The sequence below is a fragment of the Zingiber officinale genome, chromosome 1B, assembly GCF_018446385.1.
Source record: "Zingiber officinale cultivar Zhangliang chromosome 1B, Zo_v1.1, whole genome shotgun sequence".
Classification (NCBI taxonomy): domain Eukaryota; kingdom Viridiplantae; phylum Streptophyta; class Magnoliopsida; order Zingiberales; family Zingiberaceae; genus Zingiber; species Zingiber officinale.
In genome coordinates, this window is record NC_055986.1 from 113,031,106 (window position 1) to 113,055,383 (window position 24,278).

General features: G+C 35.5%; 1 protein-coding gene across 1 annotated transcript in view; it reads right to left on the minus strand.

Moving 5' to 3' along the window:
• Nucleotides 1–293: 293 nt before the first annotated feature.
• The window catches only part of LOC121972938 (nuclear cap-binding protein subunit 1-like), a 34,721-nt gene continuing 10,736 nt past the window's right edge, over nucleotides 294–24,278 (minus strand). The window contains exons 7-19 of the mRNA XM_042524551.1: nucleotides 19,024–19,149; nucleotides 18,616–18,682; nucleotides 17,549–17,742; nucleotides 16,054–16,124; nucleotides 14,130–14,214; nucleotides 13,121–13,189; nucleotides 5,841–5,959; nucleotides 4,401–4,539; nucleotides 2,896–3,384; nucleotides 1,387–1,686; nucleotides 996–1,174; nucleotides 811–922; nucleotides 294–613 (exon numbers count right to left, since the gene is read on the minus strand). Coding sequence (XP_042380485.1) covers nucleotides 503–613; nucleotides 811–922; nucleotides 996–1,174; nucleotides 1,387–1,686; nucleotides 2,896–3,384; nucleotides 4,401–4,539; nucleotides 5,841–5,959; nucleotides 13,121–13,189; nucleotides 14,130–14,214; nucleotides 16,054–16,124; nucleotides 17,549–17,742; nucleotides 18,616–18,682; nucleotides 19,024–19,149 — 2,061 coding nt within the window. The 3' untranslated portion in view covers nucleotides 294–502. The remainder of the gene's footprint in view (nucleotides 614–810; nucleotides 923–995; nucleotides 1,175–1,386; nucleotides 1,687–2,895; nucleotides 3,385–4,400; nucleotides 4,540–5,840; nucleotides 5,960–13,120; nucleotides 13,190–14,129; nucleotides 14,215–16,053; nucleotides 16,125–17,548; nucleotides 17,743–18,615; nucleotides 18,683–19,023; nucleotides 19,150–24,278) is intronic.

The following is a 24,278-nucleotide window of genomic DNA, read 5'->3' on the forward strand; positions in this document are numbered from 1 at the left end:
GAATGGAGGTGCAATTTACCACCCGGTCAAAGTGAATCCAACCCGACCAAGGTAGATTCAACCTTGCGGCATATAATAGTAAGTCATCAATTAACCAACTTCTACTGAAAATTCAGTAGCGTGATAAGTTTATTATGATTCTAAATACTCTGTAATACATTTGTTATTTCTTAAAGTGCTTAATAAGTTTATGAAAAATAAAATACAAAATAGATGTTGCAATTAACTTGACTATTAAATTCCAAGTAGCAGTCCCATTCAACACCTAACATCCATCCAAAGCTCTTCTAAGATTTATAGACAAGTCCCTGGTTCCATTAAAAACTAGACGGAATGTAACAGAATTAGCATAGAAAAATAAGCAAAATATCATTCCAAAACTTAGGTTACAGGACAATGTTTGGGCTAAGACAAGCAATCATTGGTGCATTTTGTTTTCTTTTGAAACATGCGATGAACATGTTTAAAAAAAAGGTAAAAACAAATAAAGTTATCAAGTGCATCATAGTTCCACCATCTTACGGCATAGACCAGAGAGGACGGCTTTTTTGATAAGCGGATGGGTATCTTCGCTGAAGATCTCAGCCTCCAGTGTTTCAATGTGTGGCCAAATCTGACAATATTTAAGGCACATATTATCAGTATATATATATATATAAAGGACACTGCAACAAGATACTAGATGATACGTGGATCATAATAGCACTTAAAACCAAACGGAAATTGCCGTTTTCCCTGAGAATGTTGAGATTAAATACACAGCGGTTGAGCAACAAAAACAGGAGGTTGGTGGAAATGAAAAAGACTAACCTCTGTTGCATATTGCCTTGAAATTGCTTTGAGATAACCCAATGTGCACAGGCACCACTGATCTTGTTCCTTGATGTCGTAGCTGTGAGTTACTCTTTCACCATTATTTTCACTGTTGTAGATTATTATCAGATTTCCAGAGGAAGTTGAATCACAACTCAGTAACAGAAAATAATGGAAATTACCTTTCATCTTTTTGGCCATTATCATGGTCTACCTCCATGGAAGGCGGCTCTTCCAAATCTACGGACATAGCATCAATCTTTTCAGGACGCAGTTTTGGCAAATCTCCATTATCAGATACAGGAGGCAGCCGCTCCATAAGCACATTTGTGAAGCTTTTATATAAAGACACAAATAATATCTGTACAACAAGGTCAAAAGAGAGCCTGTGAATAGCAAGGCATGACGCAACACATTCATTGGATTTATTCGCATGTTTAATGTATCCTTTTAATGATTCAAACCAATTGTAGAGTGGCAGTTGCTGCCTTGATCCAGAATTACAACTCTAGTCAAGCATTACAAAATACATCTAAGCATAATTAGCAATGGTGATTAATCAGACAGACAGACCTTATTTTCTTCGAGAGCTCGAGCAAAGAGAGCTTCCTTGGCTTCCAAAGATTCTCGTACTGATACTTCTTCCTCTTTTGCCTTCTCAGCATATCCTTTTAGGCGCTTCAATCTTCCTGGTTTTTCAGCTTGCACAGGTTGACCATCCACAACCTCAAGCCTAGCATCAGCAGCCTCAAACTCCTTCAAAGCCTTCGATGCAGTTTCCTCAGCTATGGAAACACCTTTCTCAAGTGTTTGAATTTCCTTCCTCAAGTCAGCAATGCGGTTGTAAGTCTTGTTGATCGTATTCCTAAGAACCTACAGAGGAAGAGATTAACAGGTCAATATGGAAGTTATTCTTGTTACTTGATTTGGGTTTGGGAACAAAGATTTAGCTTGAGCACACATAAAGTAGTACACTAAACTACAGTTACCAGTATCAAGATACAACCTAAAATGGCAAAGAGCTTGTATAACCAACTCGTAGGACCTCAAATAAAAATCTCATATTTCTACAAAGTTGACCCTACTGTATATTATTACCTTGCTTCCACCTACAATGTCAACTTATGTCACAAATTATAGATTATCAATTGCTGACCCACATGGGTCTTCTCTTGTTGCTATCATCTCCATTGATACCGACTCTTATCAGAAAGCCAACCAATTTTTTTGTTTTGTGCTAAAAGATAAAAACACAACTTTATTTTGTCATCTAGTGCCAAGTGACAATGCTAGACAATACTCGTCTAGCACCTTTCAAAATTACCTCTCTAGTCAAAGCATTCTAAATTGTGTTCTAATACACCTAAAAAATGGTGTTGTAGAACAATAAGCATTGGCCAAAATTGCAAACTACAGACTACAGTTTGGAGATGATGCAGCACTATTACATGTTTATTTAGGCTAGGTATCAACTTCATTTTTGTGATAAACAACCAGGCACCAAAGAGATGACTGAATAATTAACTAGTTATATTACCATTTTCTTAACTTTTAGCTAAATACTTAGGACAACAATATACATTAATTATGACATACAGAAATCTATGATCATTCGTATGTCATCTTATCTAAATGTTATTTTGCGAATTGAGAGTTTAGATACTATGCAAGCCACAACTAAATTACATATCCTGTGAATTAATGGAGTCTTAATATAGTCTCAAGATTCAGGTTCTGATAAACAAATAAGTTTCCAAAAAGTAGCTGCATTCCAAATCATACTTATCACAGAGGAACAATAATCTGCATTAAACGTTTAACAGCTTGTAGAAGGTTCTATAAATTTACTATACGTATCAAAAAAAGGAGCAATAATTAGAACATTGAAATGTAATTATGAACACAACTAGATGAAACATAAATATTACAATTAGGTAAAGACACTTGTGAATTCATTAAGCAAGAAGCTTGAGCATTTTATAGACAAAGCAATAGCATAGAAGCTCTTGGCTACACAATAAATGGACAAAAATACAGGAAATGCCCAAAAGTTAAATTTTGAAAAAATGTACTATGGGTTACCTCCCATGGACGATCTGAAACATGAAATTGCTCAATATTAGGTAAAGAAAAGACCCAACTAATGATAGCCAAATTGCAGATAAGCCGATAACCCATCATGCGATCAATGGCAATAGCAGTCATCTGAGTACTGTTCTTCCAATAGGAACTCACTTCATCTATTAACAAAACTTGCATATCCTGAGCAGCACATAACTTTGTGATGACTTGGCCATATCTTTCTAACACAGTGATAAGATGTGTGAAACTTTTTGAACCAATATCCAGAAGGGTCTGAATAACAACTTCAAGTGCAAATTTGGGCCCATGAACTTTAATTATATTTTCCTCTACCCATGGACTGATTTCACGAGCTGTCTTCCTTCCCCTAATCATGATGCGCAACTCTCTAGAAAGAGCATAACCTTGATCGTCTTCAGAATTGTACTTGAAGTTGGGTCCACTCTTTGGTGGAAGCAATTCCTCAAGTGCAGGTGCATTCTCAATGCTCTAAGAAATATATGGGTATAATAAGACAGCTTCATTAGTCAAGATACAATAAATAAATAAATAAAATCACACCGCAGAGAAAATTAGATGAAATAAAGCACTAATTATATTTCTAAATTACAAGTTTTAAAATTAGTCTGCCTGGAAGCACCTAATTGATATACACAGAGCATATGCATGCTAGCAGAAAGAAGAAACAGAAATTATCCAGGGACAAATACCAAATTTAACAGTCCAAACCAAAACCACTGTTTTTGATGTAATTCTCAAATTAGGTTGCCCAAGTTCTAGCATCTTTGTGGTAACCATCCCTGTATTAAGTTCGATGCAAGGAAATAGAATAATAATGTTCAAATTAATTAAATTATTTTTTCTATATTGACTATTGTTCTTTTGTCTCCTTCTACCTCTTATATCTTCCATTCTAATAAATTCAACTCTTCCGACCATAGAATCTATTGGTCATCTTTGAACATATCCATAGCATCTGAAGCAATTTTTTTTCTTCACTTTTTATCATCTCTTAGAGATAATTGTTCTCTAATGATATTTTATTTTCTCCATTCTATTAATTCCATACATCCAATGTAACATCCTAATCACTTACATTAACTTTTTGAACCTTAAGTTTTCTAACAGTTTAACATGCTGATCTAGATTCATATTCATGATAAATTTTGTTGCTGAGTATCTAGGTCTAAAACAACCACCAATCTTTATCATCCAAGTTTAGGACCTGCAGTTTTAGGTTTACCAGAGTTAAATACCATATTCTTCAGCTGTTAAGAGTTGTGAAGAATAAAGAAATTAATGCATAACATCCTTGTTGTGTCTAATCAAAACCATAATCATAAATAGTTACCAAGATTTAAACTATATGGGCCATCACGAACTTGCTGTCACAGTTGATGCGATAATAAACATCAGAATTGCAGAAACGGAATTTACTGTAGGTTAAAGTAATTTGTTCAATTAACATATGGATTAGTTAAAAACAAAAAGGAAATAGCGGGTACCTGCTTGATTTTATCCCAGTATGACAAACGAACTTCCCTTTCTAACACTTCTTGTACAAATACTCTCTGTGGTGCCCATCTGGGAAGATCTTTAACATGAGCCCATTCTTCCCAAGGCCAAAAGTACTGAAAGTTTGACCTACACAACCAAGATATAATTATCCAGGACAATGAAACACAAGAAAGCATATGCATTCCAGCAAATGCATTCAATTGATACCAACATAAGACTATCCTATGTAAGACTAAGGTACTAGGATTATATATATATATATATATATGCTCTCTCTTCTATTTATAATCCTAAGGAACTAGTATTTCAATGACGGTGATTCAGCCTGCCTCTTATTTGCATTTCCAGTAGCATTTTGGAAGACAGCACTAATTACACAATTCTTTTGTAGAAGCCGTGTCCAACAACATTCAACATATTAAGAATAATGAACCTTGGATGAGAGAATGTCATTTTGCAACTGAAGTTAAGACGGTGATGATTTACAAATAACAAAAGGTATAAGATAATTCTCTTGGGATCCATCCCATTTCACTAATGGTTGTACCCGACATCCATCACATCCATCACCTTACGAAATTCAACAGGTTGCTGATCTTCCATCTCCCATATTGTTAAACCCTTGACCATTCTCTCTTTAACCAACAATTTGGCTCCTCCCCCCTCCCTCCAGAAGTCTTCATGCCACCACTCTTCAGTCAGCCGATTTCCCCTATAGGAAAATCCCATGCAATCTTTTCCCCAGCTGTTCTCACCCCTTTCACTATACACCTCACCACTCTGATGTCACTCTAGCAACTTGTTCAATTCTCCACTAGTTGACTGAACGCTCCCTATCAACTCTATGCCCTCACCATTTCAAGCTTACACTCTTGATTGAAGCCTGACATATAGGCAATCACATTACACTGTGACACTTAATTAGCTGTTGTTACTTGTTAACCATATATACAACCTTCTTACTCAACCTTCTTTGCTGATTACTTTCCCTTGTTTCCAATTCCAAAAGTGAATGTTGCATTGCTGCGCTCTTCTGTTATTGATGGTTGTCAAGCTATGTTAAGCCAAGCAAGATCTACTATAACTTGTTGCAAAATCTCTCACACTGATGAAAATTGCACACTGCAAGTCTGCAACGTAATAGAGTGAGACCACAAAACCATACGGAAAAATGACTGACTATGCCCATTGTCATCTTATGCCATACATGCTTGACTATGGCTCATGTGTAAAACAACAATAGTAAAAACTTGAAATAGGAGATCTTTTTTTATTGTTAACATTTCAACACATTTAGAATCTAATCGTTCTACATTATTCAGGAGAAAAAAATGAGATCAAACAGAAGCATATTTTCCATTTCACAGTGAAATTCCAACATACTTTGTTTTTTTTCTACAATAGATACCTATAAATAAAGAACTTACAAATGATGAGAAAACCATAGAATCAGTCTAGTGCGACATTCCATATCGAGATCAGCAATTCTATCAAAAAGGGCACGAACAGCTCCAGCCACAACAGCTGGAAATGCACCAGGTAAGGCCTAACCAAAAGAGAAAAGCAATTCAAAAACAATCATTTGACTAGAAACATTTAAAATTCTTTTAATGCAACCACTGAAGAGGAAATCCAACATAAATTTCCTAATAGAATAGAAATAGCGTCAGCTATACCAGTGTCGTCATCATGAACAAAGCATGTTGGCAACTATAACACACGGTATGAAACAAAATTTAATTTAATTTATCTTTGGGTTCTTCAGTGCATAAAGGACAAACTACATTTCAATATAGAAATTAAGCATATGAAAATTAAAGTGGCATATAACACATGATAAAACTGCTAATCAAGTGCCAGTAAACCATTAGAAGAAAAAGACAGACACAAAAGCAGAATAATAACAGCTCAATAGCTATACACTAAAAGAAAATTAATAGATAACCAAAGTGATTTGAACTATGTTCTAAAGCACCATGAATATAACAGTATCATGTGCCAGCTTTATGGCAATAAAATGGAGACAAGTGAATAAATTTAAACTTCAAAATGATCAACAAAATATCCAGAAAGAACTAGTTATGGAGCAGCTAAAATTGCACAAAAAAACTGAAGGTTACTGCTGTTATGAATCTCGGAACCTAAATGCAAACAGCATATAGAACTATGGACCAACTTGTAATTTTCACATTAACAACATAGGCACCAGGATCTATTTAGGAGAACATGGTATCAAAGCCAAATTTCCTAGCGGCCATTTTCCACCATGACAACCAGCTGGTGTCAATTCTCTAGCACATGCAAGAAGTCCCCGGGGCTATGGTGATATCTAGATTATCACTCAGACATCCGTTATTCGATCCCCAATTATAGCATATTTGTAGAAATTTTTCCTCCAAATGAGGAACGCAACCAAAGGATCTTTTGGGCTGACCGCCGCGTGCGCTTACCGATTTTCCTTGGTGGCAGGTGAGAAACTTCCGTGGGACCAAGCCGATCACCCCAAGGATAGTCAATGAGGCTAATTGGGTTTATCATTTTTTCGAGCACATGCAAGAAATTGGAAGATTTTTCTCAACAATGAATGCACACAAAACCTTCAAAAACTATTCAATTTGGCCACATTACTAACCATACCAGCAAGTCACAGCACTTAGTAAGGGGGAACCAATCCAAATGCAATCAGCCGCAAGTCACAAATATGGAATGGATAAGCACTGGTCTGAGTCAAGAACTGTTAAAACAATCAAACCCACTGCAACAATTATGGTTAGTCTGGTTGTCTAAATTTTGGCTTATTTGATGTTTATGATTGTTTAGCTTGACCTGCTTGATTTTTTTACTAGTCCCAATGATCTGCACCCATTTAGTTCTAGCAGACGATATCTACAAAACCCCAGCATTGATTGTCCAGTATGTGTTGGTGCAGGGAGCACCAGACAAGCGAACCTGTGTTTTGATAATAGCAAAGGGTTCAAAGTTAAGGTTACTTGTTGTCTAACAAGTGTGAATGAGCTTGTATGAAAGTCCTAAGTGTTCTTAGGCAAAAGTCCTAGTGAATTCTAGAAGAAGTAGAAAAACCTAAGGGGAGGTAACCCTAGGTCCTAGGGGGTAGTAACTCTAGGTAATGGACAAGGTTCTAAAATTCGCTAGGCGCTAGTCGGGCAGCAGACCGAGGCCTAGCGCCTAGGCCGCCTAGGCGGGGATTAGGCGCCGCTAGGCGGATTCCTCGGTATCCCTTGTTTCATGTGGACTGTGGACTATGTATGCTGAAATAAATACATACTTTCCAATACCAAAAAATGAAAAACTATAAAAGAAAACTAATAGTTTTGTGCAAAGGAAATATACTATGATCAGTAAATATGAGTAAAAGAAACAGTTAAACAATAGAACATGCAGTAAATTATCATAATCATATAGTAAACAGTAGAACATTGGAAAATAGTAGCAATAGTTCATTCAAGATTGCAATGCATTGTGAACTAGTAACCACTAAGCAAAATATAATTGTTAAATAACATAAATCATGTCTTAACAAAATGAGTTCAAAATTACACAACTAATAATATCTCATAGACTCATATTTATTCTGCTTCTTCTTCTCCATAATTTTCAATAACTTGTTCTTCATCGGACACAAACTCAATATCATTATTGTGATCCTCGTCTTCTTCTTCGGATTCAAAATCATCTTCATGGAGTTCTCTCACTCTGAAGCTTCTTCGGGTTGTAGATTTTCATCTGCTCCACTTGCTTCATCAACCATTTGCCAAGTGAGCCCGGAACCTAGTTCAACTTCATCATCTTCCCCACCATCCACAATCCAACCTTGTGCATTTGAAGCATCTTTTGCAAGAAGGACATCAACATTTCTTTCTTTTTCTCTTTTTTGTTTGTTCAACAATCTAGCATTAAATTAGACAAATAGTAGATTGTTCAACCTGTTGGCATCCAACCTATTTCTTTTCTTTATGTGAATCTAAAAAAACAGAGAAAGTAAATACTATAGTTAGTACCTGAATATAGAGTATAGACGTTAAAAATTATAACTAATTTAATTAAAGAGTAGACTGAAAGTTTAAAACTTACTCCTTCAAATGTACTCCAATTTCTTTCACACCCAAATGAACTTGTAGTTAATGAAAGTATCCTCAATGCCACCATTAGCAAGTTAGGTGTGTGAGCACCGTATGTACTCCACCATGCACATGGATCAAATGTATCATCATTTTTTTCACATGCTTTTGCTGCCAATGTTTTTCTAAATAACCCAGTCTTATTTCTATATTTTGGAAATTCCTTGTTAATAATAGTATCTTGTAAATCTAACTCATTGGCATGCAAAGTTTCCATGCATTAAAAAATCCCCATCGCGACCTCATAAAGAGCAATCGAACTATCTTTGTAGTAAAAATAAGGATTCAGCAAAAATGCAGTGGTATGCAATGATGTATCAAGTCTATCCTTCATTTTTGACTCAATAATGACTATGATAGGCTGATAATTTGATTCCACGTTATTCAGAGTCACCTTGATATCTTCTTTAGCTTGAAGAAGCTCCCCATATAGAAACCCCATCGATGGCTTTCTATCTCCATCTACCAATCGAATAACTCTTACCAAAGGAGCAAATATTTTCAAACAAAGCGTTACACCATTCCAAAAACTCATGCTCATCACTGTAGAGTAAGCCAATTTTCCTTTGTTTGTTTTTGACCATTTACATTTCTTCCACATATCACTTGTAAACATGGCCCTTAAACTAGCTTTTTTTTTCAATCAAACTTTGCAATGTGAGGAAATTTGATGCAAACCTGGTAACTCCTGGTCGGACTTTGTCTCTCTTCTTCGTGAAACTTCTCACCAATGATAAAGTCTTATGGTGAGCATAGATGAAAATGGTAAAAGCCTTGGACTGCTCAATCACCTTTTTATATCGTGGAAGTTTGTCAATACTTTCAAGCATAAGATTAATAGTGTGAGTTGCACATGAACTCCAAAAGATCCCGGGTCATTTTTCTCTCATCAATTTAGCAATAATCATATTGTTGGTGGCATTGTCTATAACAATCTGAACAATATTGAGCTCTTACTTGTTCAACACACTTAACATACTCAAAAATAAGTTCAGCTAGATGTGCCTCCTCTCAAGACTCCTTAGACTCTAAAAATGTAGTACCCTCCTTGCAATTAACACACAAATTTAAGACTTCTTTTTCTATCACTCCATGCATCTGTCATGATCGAGCATCCATTCTTTGCCTATTCTTCTTCATGTTTCTTCAGCAATTGTTTTGTTCTTTCAACTTCGGCTTTCAATAGTGGCTCCCTAAGTTGATATTGAGTTGGAGGCTTGAATCCTGGTCCAAATTGACCCACTGCCTCCATTAGTTGCTTGAAGCTATCATTATCAACAGCATTGAATGAGATTCCATTTTCATAAACCCATCTCCCAACATATTGTTGAACTTGTTGAGTTCTCTCTTTGAAAAGAGCCTCATTTATATTTTTTTGCCGAAGTACTTTAATTCCACTGGAGCCTGCATTTTCTGGAGCAATTGCCGATGCATATCTATCCATGGGGCCAAGTGGAAGAGGTTTTTTAACTCCATCCATCCCTTCAATTTCAAGACCTTCTTCTTCATCTACGGAAATAGCCACCTCTGCTCTACAACTTTGTTCTTCCATTATTTTGTTCTTCTTTCTGTTCCTCCCTTCTAAAATAGCCTGTTTGCACTTATTTTTGTCTTCTTGAGATGCTTTTCGACAACCAGATACATTTCCAATGTGCTCCTTTATCCTATACACTCCTCCTGACATTGCTTTTCCACATAACTTACATTTAATTTTGTCGAGGTTCTTAGGATCAATCAATATCCCAAACTCCCATCCGATGTCATTTGACTTTCTTCTAAGAATCCCGGATTCGGGTTGAGTGACAGATGCTGTCGAAGATGGATTGCTTGCCATTGATAACAGTCTAACAGATAATCTGAAAAAATTATATATAACAAGACATAATCACATAATATATTAACATGATAATAAAATTTAATTATACTATACAGACATACAATACAAAATATTTCAATAACATTAAGTCATTAACAAGTCTGAGAATATTTTTTTATATATCTTAATCTAATTAATAAAATTTATTCGATATTTGTTTAAGTAAATTAAATTTTAAATATATTTTTTATATTTTTAAATCTGTTTTATACTTTTATAAATTAATAATATTTATTGGAATCTTTTAAATTTTAATTTATTTTTCATATTTTTAAAACTGATTTATATAAATTAATAATATTTATTAGAATTTTTAAAATTTTAATGTATTTTTCATATTTTTAAAACTGATTTATATAAATTAATAATATTTATTAGAATTTTTAAAATTGTAATATAATTTTAATATTTATAAATCCGATTAATATAAATTAATAATATATAAAATTTATAAATATGATTTATATAAAATATAAATTAATAATATGTATTATATTTTTTAAATTTAAAATATTTTTTATATTTTTTATTTTTTAAATCTGATAAATGATAATATTTATTATAATTTTTAAATCTGTTAATATATAAATTAATATTTAATATTATTTATTTTAAAAAATTAAGTATATTATTTATATATTTAAATCTGATTATATAAGTTATAAAATTAATAATGGAATCTTAATTTTATATATAATTTTATATATTCAAAATTCTTTTATAAAAATTAATACAATTTATTATAAAAAAAAATAAATTTAAAATATATTTAATTGGGATGATAATTTTATTAGGTTTTACAAACCAACCTATTATTGAATTTGAAATTATCCCCGTTAGGAATTGTTTTAATTTAATAAATCTAAAAACAAAAAAAAAAAAACAAAAAACGCCGTCCCCGTCTGCCTCCGGTGCCGCCGGAAGCTCCGTCGGACGTGTCCGACGCGTCCGGCGAAGTCCGACGTTGCTTCCAGCGACGCCGGAAGCGTCGCAGAAAGCTTCCAGTGCCGCTGGAAGCTTCACGAGATGTTGCCGGACGCTTCCTACGACGCTTTCGGCGGCTGCGGACGCGTCCGGCGTCGCAGGAGACTGCGCGACGATGACTCAACAGCTAACAACTTAACGAAACAAGACGTAAAAACTTACCGGAGCCCGGAGCGACGAAGCCTTCGAAGCGGCGCACGGCGAAACAGCGACGATGACGTCGCAGCAACGATGAGGACGAAACAGCAAATTTGGAAGACGAAGCGGCGCACGGCGAAGACGTAAACAGCAAATTTGGAACAAAATATTAAAAGTTTAAAACCTAAATAACTCGATCGAGGCCCGCCGAGTTCCGCCGAGTTCCGCGGAGGGCCGCCGAGAGCCGCCTAGGCGGCTAGTCAACGAAATCCTGGTCCGGAGGACTAGACAAAGTCTTGGCGGGTCGAGAACTTTGAGCAAAATCCTAGAGTTGAGGATTATAGGTGAAAATCCTGGTGGTCGCGGACCAAGTGGAAGTCTGGACGGATCGTGAAGCGGACGTTCAGCATGAAATCCTGAAGTCTCGGACGCTAAGCAAAAGTCCAAACGATCTGAGGAACCGATCTGGCAAAAGATAATTTCTCCTGAAAGGAGTAGGTGAGGACGCGTTCCCCGTTGAGGGAATAGTAGGCGTCGGTTCGACTTAGGATTTCCAAGAAATCCGAAAATCAGAATTGGATAATCTGAAGACTGTCAACTACTTGATTATTCATATTTTATTATGCTAACTTTGTTTTGCATGGTATATTTTGCTCGTGGACTAATATGCATTGCAGGAAGGGAGATGCACAAGGAAATGCTTGGATGAATAGTATCTGAGACGCCTCCGGGGTTGTTGGAGGCGCCTCGGGTGTCTTAACCAAAGCTTTGCGTAGGAGGGAGCAGTAGGCGGCTTGGATCAAGGATGGAAGGCGCCTTCCAGGAGCTTGAAGGCACCTTCAACCGGATAAGTTTCGCAGCTTGAGGAAATTATCGTCTCCGACGCTGCGGGGATAAACTTCACACGAGGCGCCTTCAAGGAGGTTGAAGGCGCCTTCGACAGCTTATAATTGCCCTCTTCAAGTAGTGTATCACACACAACGAATTCTTACAATCTTCCTATTGTGTGCTGCTCCAAAGACAAGTCCACGAGGCCGTAACATTGCTCCAACGATCGAAAGCTTGCATCTTCAACTCTCTAAGTCGTCGGTATAATTTCAGTTATAGCACTTAATCTATTTTCATTGTAAATTGTAATTGTCTTTGTAATTTGACGGATTGATAGTGAATTGCACAAAGTAAACACTTAACGAGTGTGAGTCTTGGAGTAAGAGTCGTTCACTTGCTCCGAATCAAGTAAAACCAACTTGTGTCATTGTTTTGTTTATTTCTTTATTTCCGCTACGTCTATTTCCGATTGCTTTAAAACGAACGTGAAAAAGCCATGTGTTATTCACTCCCCTCTAGCATATCTCAATCCTACAGTACGTTGCATGCATCTGTTTAGTTTATAAAATGCATCCAACTTAAATAATCATACAAGGTAGAAATCAGGAATAGTTCCACAGTAAAGCACAAAAAGTAACATATTCTTACCATTTAAAAGTTAAATCATCTAAAAGTTACATGGAACAAACTCTTTTGTACAATTAAAACTGATAAAAAAGTCCTTGTGAAAATTGGAACTCACCTTGCACAGATCAATGATTACCAACGTGTAATAGATGGGCCTAAATGGTGGCTGAGGAAGAAACATTAGCTGAAAAGAAATGAACAAAACAAAATTGAACATGTAAGCATATACTTCTGGCATACACCGAGAAAATGAAGTGTTAAATATCTTGATTGGACAAAGGGAACAGAATAAGATCATGAAAATAGACAACACTTAACACTATTTCATCTCAAGTCTAAAGATGAAACATGCCCAGACATAGGCATTCTTTTTCATATAACTAATGTAGCAACTTCCAGTTGGACAAGTGAACCAAAGACAAGAAAAATAATGATATATCTATATTTTGTCATTTGAACTAATGCATGAAATATTTACATTGGGATATGTCATGATAGTCAATGCATGCTAGTTGTAGATAGTAAGTTGGTCATCAGACAGTGAGGTACTATGGCATTCCGCCTTTGAGCATGTAGATGCTATGATTAGGCTGTGTTGATGCAATTACATTGAAAGGCTCATAAACATCATTGTGTAAATAGAAATTGACTATACACGTGCAGTGATCCTATCCATACTGGAGAAACTGAGTGTGATCGTAGTGTCCAAATAGGTGGAAACCAACAGATCCTATGCTCCAACCCACTTAATGAGATGTAGCTTGATCATGATAAGTTTCATGCTAGCACAGAGTTGCCTTAAGGCATTACGTGCAGGCAGCAACATAGGCATTCATGTGATACGCTGGTATAGAGTTGCACAAACGCATTGAATGGGGTAAGGTGGGCAAAAAAAGACATTCATCCAGAACCAGAAAATAAAACAAAACCAACCCAAAATCAGTTTTTTTTTTCAGTTTAAAATAATGGATTTGGTTTGATTTTCAGGTTTTAATATCAAACATGAAAAAAAAATCAAGACAAACCAAACTGGCATTTAAACAAGAACCGTCACATATTTGGATAAATAAGGCAATATGAAACAAGAGTATAAAGTATTATGCAAAAGTATCTATAAAGATTACCTGAGAGAATATAGTTTCTGCCATCAGATATTCATAGCGGAATGATACAGGCAAGCTGGCCATGTATGAAGCACATTCCTTCCGGCTATCTTTCCAAGAATATAAATAAAGAAAATGTTTTATGATTAGAATTATGTAAAATGTTTTGTGTTTAGAATAATGTAGCAGAGCAGTTAATAATTAATATCTTAACAAGAAACTTGCAACATGAAAATGAAAATTGTAGATCTGATGTTTCTGAAAAAACAAAAATTTGAACTAGTAGATAAAGTTCAGGACTATGCATTTGCTTGAGCGATACTATAAGTAGAACAGCAAGAATTACAGGTAGCAAAATTCACTGTCATATAGTATGGTTTCACCGACATTGTTGAAAAGGTTTTTATTAGAGTTATAATCAACATTTTCACATTAATCCATGAAAGATAAAGATTATACTGAAAGTAAGAGTGATCATTGGCAAAAGTTGAAAAAAAAAAGGTAGTAAATTAATGAGCAATTCCATGCTGGCATATTCGTCCTATCTCTGACATACACAAGGGGCAACATACAAGTTGTCATGAAAACCTAAAGTGAGAATTGTCACTGCTACATGAACCTAACTCAATGACAAAGAATATATATATATATATATAGAGAGAGAGAGAGAGAGAGAGAGAGAATTGATAAGCTGCGAACCGCTTCATGCAGATTTGTGCGCTCCAGCTCCAATGCATTGGAGGCGCCTTGGGCAATTTTTTTTTTTATAACAGCGTTGAGGCGCCTGGAATTGATCCAAGCGCCTCAATTCATTTTTTTTATTTTTTATATTTTTTAATCTTTTCTAAATCTTAAATCCTAAACACATATATTATATCCCGCGAGGATCTAATTTTTTTTAGTTTTATATTTTTTTAACCCTAGAGGTAAAATCTAATTGGCTTAACCCCCAAGCTAAAAAAATTAAAAAAATATATTATTAGGCACCCTAAATATATACTCCATGAGCGGCTAAAATTTTTTTAGTTTTATATTTTTTAGCTTGAACACTATAACTCAACTCTTAAACTAAAGATAAAATCTAATTGGTTTAATCTTGGAGCTAAATAATATATATATATATATAAAAGTTCATATATCTATAGGTATCTCTCAGTAAGTAACAAAAAATCTTAAGAACAACTACATCCTTGGCAGCCCATCAGTTGTTCTTTAGAAAACTTTAAAAGAAAATGGCATGAATCTCCAAAAGCTTATCCATCATTGAAGGAAATGAATGAAGGACAATCAACAATGAAAATAATTTAATTGACTTGAATGTACATAGTGACATAGGCCTTACATAAGGCTCAAGGGAGAGATACTACTCATTAGCCATCAACATATATATATAAGACAAATATAGTTTGACCTCAATGATGATATACCAAGGACAACCAATGAGAAAAATGCCTCTGATATAGTAAAACTACGCAGAAGGTTTGTTAACAATGAAAATAAGAGCATGTCTCGAAAAGAACAAATAGCACAATCAAAGATCAGATGTTAATGATGTCAGGAACAGAAATAAGACAGCTGACAATCTGTCCGCAATGGTCTCATTTAGAAAGATCAAAAAACTGAAGTATAAAAGGCTAGGATATTATGTATAATAATGTTTTCATGGTCATTTGAACCAAGTTTCAGTTATGCAATGAATATACTGAGTAGCATGCAAATAATTATAGTCTCAATAACAAAAAACTTGTCATAAGAGAAGAATTATTTTCTGAGGCACATTTAATACGACTTGATAATTTTTTTTGTTTTTTCATTATTTACCAATGTTAGTTGCCTTTACTGAGACATCATTTTGATTCTGAGAATCCTTCAGCTGAACCATCTCACAATTATTTAAAACTCAAGAGAAGCTATGTTAAGACAACATGGGAGTGATATAACCCACCATCCGTTGAAGAAAAGCAGCACATCTAACAAATACTCTTCCACAATGAACCGGTCAATAGGCTGTATATGCTGTCACAGAGAGAGAACATTAGAATTGCTTCTTCGAGGAACAGATCAAGCAAAGATCTACAACATGACTATAGGAAGATATTATGCTGTAAAACAATGAAAGAAGATGCAACTCTAGCATCTGAATGAAGATTTTAGACAAACCAAACAACACAGAACTGGTCTAAGCTTCCTTGAAGGAATAAAAAGGATCCTAGGCAATTTGAATTAATACAGGCTTTTTACTTTAAATACAAAATTGATTCATGATCCTTCTCAACTAATGGGATCACACTTTCTACTGTCTAACTCAACATATTATTTCCAATTTCTCACCACCATGCCCTTACTAACTTTCCTAATTCAGATACCTAAGATTCTCAATAGAAACCTTTAGAAGGCTTTTAATTACAGGAAAGTGTTAATAATTCTGATTCAGTCAGACAAATTGGATGATTATCTCCAGAAAATACTTGTAACTCAATTTTTGATCTGCTATTTTTGAGTCAAGGAATAATAGATATAAAGAATCAATATTGATATATCCATCCTGTTATTAAACCCAGTCAATCCCTTTCATATGGCTCTCGGTCATCAATTGTTTAGAAAAACCTTGGTGCTTAATCAGCTTAATCAAACATTTCCAATAGATGAATTCATCATTAGACTGGCATTTACTGGATAACATTTAGGCATTAGCCCTATAAGACAACAAATTCTCCCAATATGTTTGACATGCGCTACTGCTTCAGCCTTAATGCAATATGCATGTATCCATCCATTCAAATTGTAGCAAACCATCTTCATCCAATCAGAACTGACATTTGATTTTTCAAACTTGCAATTCTCTTCCTTCTTTCAATTCCATATCCATCAAAAAGTGTAAAAGAAAAAAATTATAACATGAATGTCCACAAGAATTTTAACAAATTGACCGAGATTTCAATTCCTACCATAATGATTCAACTCAGAGAAGAAGATAACATATATGATGGATATAAATCACACATAAGTGACTAAGAATTACTGCTCAAAAAATAATACACAACATAAGATGAACAGGGGAATAATCAACCACTAAAATGCTGGTGTATAGTTTCAGTTCTCATGAATAATTGATTTTGGTTCAAGTGGATTTCAGGAAATAAAGAAGTGAAATCCTGTAGTCTGGATAAGATATGACCATTCAGTAAGCCTAACAAACAACAGAACTATCCTATTGGAAAATTTTCAATCCAAATTATCACGCTGACAGAATAAATGAACTAGCTGAAAGTAGCTGATTCAAAGATCCTACATCACAAAATATCAGACAATCTCATTTCCACATCAGTAGAATTGGAAATTCAAAGAAGCCAAAAATCAAACTGATTACTTGTATCAGCTCCCTTAATAAGTGTGCATGGAAGTAGACTCTTAGTCATAAACATTGAATGTGTATCTACCTCAGTTTTGCTTGAAGGGAATATGTGAAGTCGACGGAGCCTTTGAGGATACTTCAGCTTGACTTCATAATTATCTTTTTCTCTGGATATTGTAGACTGTGAAGTTGCAGATTGCTTTGGACAGCTGATATGAGGAAGACTGTAAGATTTTCCAGTGACCAATTGCTCTTCAAAGGATAGATGAGGCCTTGGAACTGCAAATAAAATTGAGCAATATAACATACCAAATGCCAACAATAGCTCAATAATCTGTTATAACTTGATTCAGATGAATAGCCAAAAGAAAAGTGTACTTATATTTAACATCTAAACATAAAAATACCACTAGACTGAAGAGTAAGTTAACAATAATTCATGATGACCAGCAGGTAGAGAGAAACATCTCATTTTACCAACAAATGGATAGGAATGTACCTACTGGACACAACTAAAATTAACAAGAATAGAAGATGAAGATGATGGGTACTGAGAAGCCACACATTGATAATCTATTAAACATCAAACATTCCCTTTTAATAGAACAGGTATAACTTGCATTAGTTAAACGTTAAGCGCAGTTGAATTTTAAAAACAAGGTAGTATTGATGAGCAGCATAGTTTGTTTGGAATATAAGAGAAACCAGTAATCCTGTCCTGCGCTTTCTTAGCAATAAGGTTCAGAAGATAAATTTTTTGCCACATGTAGTTCTACAGCCATGTTGAGGCTCACTGACTACTTTCAAGAATGTTTAACTGAATGTTAAATTGCATGGTATCAAGTCCATTTTTTTTCAACAAAGGAGGTTAGTTATAAAAGATTATTAGCAACAAGCATCTAGCTAGCATTGCATAAAGGTGCATTTTAGGATACATAGGCTTAAAGATCAAAAATCAAAAGGTTTCTCTTCATGATAATGTAATTAAGAAAATAAAATAGGAATGCTATAGTTGGCAGTGTATGTGCAACTATTATTATTGCACAATAAGAAGAATCATCATTTTGTTATATACAACACAATTACAAAATTGAGCACTATCAACCATCATGATGGCATTGAGTAAAAACTAGATTTGAATAAAGCACCAACCACTATCAACCTTCCATCCATTAGAGGAAAGAGCTTGTATACGATCCCATAAATCTTCTAGAAAATCCTGAAAATAAAATGCAATGCACAATTACAGTTTTCTTAAAGTAATGAGAGGTTAGAAGTGTTCAATACATTACAAAACAATGAAACAGAAAAGTTTGCAAAATGACTAATAAAAACTACAATACTACCTACATACACAACATTCACCACACTCTTCAGATATAGCCTATCTGCATAAATATAACCAATCTAGGATTCTATGAAGAATTAAGAATCAAAGCACCCTGACATGGTATAACATTAGCACCATAATCTATTACAAGAGATAAACTGTGAAACACATGAACACTATAAGTTGGCAATGGTTAGTGCAGAACGACTTTGAAGGCCAAATAAGATTACCTTTTCAGTGACAGATTTGTCTCCATCAGTCTCAAATGCAGTGAAACTATTATCATACGAGCGCTTCCTGACCAATAAATAAGATTGTATCTGAACAATGACTCTATCAAACTCCTCTGGCACTTGCTGCAATCCAATGTGATGGTTACACTTTACTATAGCAGAAAGAGAATAAATATACCTACAAATGACTAAATTAATGGAGATAATGTTGTTAATGTACTTAGTTCCCTATTGAAAAAGGAGAAAAAAATAAACTGAATTATGCAATGATAAATGTTTTTGGACAGGGAAAGATGCCTGCCACATGTAAAGTCCAACTTCCATTTTACCTGAGTACTCAATTGGATTGCCACACACTCAGGAGAAAACACTCATTACTGTTGATTTTCCAGACAATTTTTTCCTTTACAATTATCTGAAAATGACATTGTGTATAATTGTATATGCCACGAAATTAAATTGTGTCGTGTGTTGAAGTGTGATGCCCTCAGCGCCTTAGCATTGGATAAATTTAAGGCAACAAATTTCAATAACAAGAAGAAATGGAGACAATCTCAGGAGCAGAGTGATTTGAAGTGCAATTATCATTTCAATGAAGACCTTGGCAGATAAAAAACCTGGTGTTTGGTGTCGCAGAAACATCATCTCAAGGCATGTGTAAACTTTGATGACATCAACATCATCAAATGCTAAAACGTGTAGGACCATCAATTGGTAAGGCACAAGTCATATTAAGTCCATGATGATCCCTAAGTGTACATAGTGAAACATTTTCCTATTTTGACTAGAGCTCTGTGTCACCGCTGTGCATGAAGGGATCCCTCACAAATGGGAAACAGATGGTTAGACACTCAAGTGATGCATTGAAAAATCATTGGCACTCAAAACAAACCACTGAAATTCTTTGGCAAGTTGTTGAAGCAAAAAAATGTGGTACAACTTCCTACTCTTGTCAGGCATAAATCTATAATTAGTGAATCCTAGGTCTATCATTATTCGCCGGATAAGATCTCCAACCCACCCTTCCTTCCTGCCAAGCACACGCTTTCATGCTGAGATCATTATTGTTAAAAATCTCCAACGTGCTTCTGATTATACCTATGATCGCAGTGTAGATCTCCAAGTTTCAATACATTATTTTAGCATCGACACCGATATTCAGAATGCATGACTGTAGTTTGACAGAAATTCTATTTCTTCATTGATAGGATATCCTCCTTATATACAAAAATAAATCCCTTAAAATTAGGGATGCGATAAGTATGAGCTAATTACAATACATCTAGGAAATAAATCCCTATTAAATAGGGATAAAATAACAAGTTGCCTAGTTTGAATTTCAACACTCCCCTCAACCTAGGCTATAAATGCTCTCCAAACCCATAATTGAGCTCAGCTCGGAGATGTTGGGTTTGAATAATACCTTTGTCAAAATGTGCCTGGTGTTTTGAAGGCATATGGCGGAGGATGATGTCTTCATTTTCAATCTTCTCACTAATGAAATGTTTGTCAATTTCCACATGTTTGGAACAGTCATGCTGAACTGGATTCTTGGCAATGGCAATAGCTGACTAATTGTCACACATAATTTGAATTGGACCTCTTGTTTTTAGCATGAGTTCCATTAGAATCCGTTGTAACTAGATTCGCTCACAAATGCCCAATGTCAGAGCTCGAAATTCAGCCTCGGCACTACTTCGAGCTACAACTGTTTGCTTTTTACTACGCTAAGGGACCAGATTTCCCCAAAGAAACGTACAATATTGAGAAGTAGATCTTCGGTTACTAGGTGAACTTGGCCCGTCAGCATCAGTGTAAACCTCTAAGGTTTGTTTGTCTTTCTTTCTAAACATAAGTCATTTTCTTGGATCCCTTTTAGACATCTCAATATTCGAATTCCAGCATACATGTGATCAATGGAAGGATTTCCCAGAAATTGTCTAACCTAGCTGACAACAAAACTTATATCTAGACAAGTGTGAGTTAGGTAGATAAGTTTGCCTACCAATCATTGATATCACCTTTATCAGCTTCCATTTCATCGGTCTAAGACCTTTACTTGGTATTAGGATCCATCGGTGTATCAACTGACTTCGTCCACTCAACCACCTAGTTTCTTGTAGTAGATGAATAACATACTTTCTTCGAGAGACAAAGATTCCTCTATGACCTCTAGCGCCCTCCATTTCCTAAAAGTATTTGAGTTGTCCTAGATCCTTGATTTCAAACTCCTTAGATAGGAGTGACTTGAGCCTTTTGATTTTTGGTTTATGATTTCATGTGAAGACAATAGCATCAACATATAGAGTTAGTACTGAGATTTTTCCATGTAGAAAATGTTTCACAAATAGTGTGTGAGACTGGAAGTAGCCATCTCTTTTAAGGACTTTAGCAAATTTGTCAAATCAAGCTCTGGCTCTCCTTAGTTTGCAAACTTTTCCTTCTATACTATTTGTCTCAGATCCTGCAAGGACATCCATGTAAACTTCTTCCACAAAATCTCCATTTAGAAATGTGGTCTTCACATTTAGCTAAACCAATGGCCAATCTAAGTTAGCAGTAATAGACAGTAATACCCGGATGATATTTAGTTTTGCAACCGGTGTAAAAGTCTCTTGATAGCCAATCCCATAGGACTGGGTGTAACCTTTTGTCATTGATCGAGCCTTGTATCTATTTATGCTTCCATCTGGGTATTGCTTGATTGAAAAAATCCACTTACATCCCACAGTTCTTTTTCCTTGAGGTAGCTCAGATGGTGTCCAAGTCCCTGTGTATTCCTCTAAGATTGTCTTGCGTCATTCAGGAACTTTTAAAGCTTCATACACAGAACTAGGAATACTGATCTTATCAAGTGATGTCACAAATGCTTGGTACCCTAGAGATACATGTAAGAAAGACATATAATTGTGCATCGAATGAAGAGTACAAGATCAAGTACCTTTTATGTGTGTAATATGCTGGTCCAATGTGGGATATGTGGAACTGGTTCTATTAGATCCCGCTACTTTTCAAGTTTAACTTAGCCTTGAGTTGACTCATGATACGGCTAAGTTTCATGCAAAGACACAAGATGTTTTCTCCTCACATAGACTTTCACTATATCATGGGAAGGTGGCATATTCTTTTGAGGTTTCGAGATAGGTGGCATATGTGATTGTGATGATGATGGAGAGAAAGAAGTTGATACGGATAATGGAGAGGAAGGAGTTGATGGAGGGTTGAGTGATGATGATGGTAAGATTGAGGAAGGATTCGGTTCAAGAAGGGACTCCTAATCCCGATCCCAATACAATTTAATTTTGTTCTCCCCTGAATTGTAGTATTGGAGTAGTATGAAATGTGTTCAAAGAAGGTAACATTCATAGAGTGATAAATTTTCTAGGTGATTGGAGAGAAGCACTTACAATCCTTTTTGTTCGTTGAATATCCCAAGAAAATGCACTTAAGTGCACGTAAATCAAACTTTCCCGATATTGAGAGTGTTTGTGGACAAATGCAATACATCCAAAGAGTTTGAAAGAGATGTTGGAGATAAGTCTAAATGCAAGATATAGGTTTTGTGAAACCTAAAATAGAGTGCTAAACTTAAGAACTTTGGAAGGGAGACGATTAATAAGATAAGTAGCTATTAGAACTGCTTCTCCCTAAAATTTGGTTGGAGCGTGAGCTTGGAAGAGTAAGGAGCGGGCTACCTCAAGTATATGCTAATTTTTTCGTTCACCTATACCATTTTGTTGGGGTGTATTACATATGAACTTTGTTGGACTATGCCATTGGATTAGAGATAGGAGCTAAGGCTAGAATTAAAGAAGTCTTTGGCATTATTTGTTTTGAGAATCTGAATGTCAACCTCGAACTGGGTTTTGATCATAGCATGAAAATTCTGAAAGATTTGTGTGGTCTTAGATTTTTCTTTCATAAGAAAAGTCCAACACAACCTTGTGTGATCATCAACAAAAAATAAGAATCATCTAGAGCCAGTAAGACTTGGATTTTTGAATGGTCTCCAAATGTCCCCATGAATGAGAGAGAAATGTTGTGTTGGTTGATATTAACGGGGTGCATAAGTGTGTCTGGTATGTTAGCATACTGACATACATCACACTAAAAGAAATCAGGACTTTTTGTTGATAAATAATGAAGAGAAAAGATGTTTCAAATAGATGAAATATGGATATCCTAATCGATAGTATCACATCATAATTTCACTTTCATTATTGGATAGACTACTGGACCTAAAACTATAGATTGGCTAACAATTGAGCTCAATAAAGTGGCTATGTAGGAAAAGCTAAGAAGGTAAAGTCTTGCGTGAAGTTTAGCACAGCCAATCATCTTCCCGATGCTCAAGTCCAAAAAAACACAACAATCACCAAAGAACTTAGTTTCACAGTTAAGGTCTCGGTTGAGCCTACCAACTGACACAAGATTACAAGCAAGTCCAGACACATAAAGCATGGAATTGAGATTGATATTGCTGGAAATTTTGACTGCCCCGTTCCGACCACTTTAGTACTGGTACCATTTGCTATACGCACCATTAGATCTTTGTCACATAATATAAATGTTGAGAATAACATTCTGTCACCTGTCATATGTTCAAATGCTCCTAAATCGATGATCTAAGAGAACTTGTTTGTGTGCATTGAAATAGGATTGCTAGTTGATGAGTTGGAATCTGAACTCTTAAATAGATTATTCTGTTGAAATAACTTTTGGAGCATATCTAGCTGCTCTTTGGATAAAGGAGAGCTCACAGATTTTAAATTTTCAACAGACGCATGATGTGCCTTTGCCTCTTGGCAAGGAGGCTTCCAATCGACAGACTTTCCATGGAATTGCCAGCATTGTTCTTTGAGATGGCCTCGCTTTTAACAGTGATCACACCAAGGCCTGCTCCTCCATGGTCCATCGTCACATGCATTTCAAGGCTCACCGGCGTTGCGGTTTGTGGACTAACTTCGAGCTACTAATGTACTAGAATTAGTAGAGCTACTAATGCACTAGAATTAGTAGAGGAGTCCTCGCATAGATTCGGGACCTCCAAGATGTAGGACCATCCCATCATTATTCATTTGCGACTCTCCTCTCGGCGCACTTCTATAAATGCTTCCCTAAGGCTAGGTAGCGGCTTGTTGCCGAGAATTCTGCCCCACACTTCGTCAAGCGACTTATCGAGCCCACTTAAGAACTTGAAGACATGCTTTGTCTCCACAATCTTCCGATAGCAATTTCTATCCTTTGTGAGT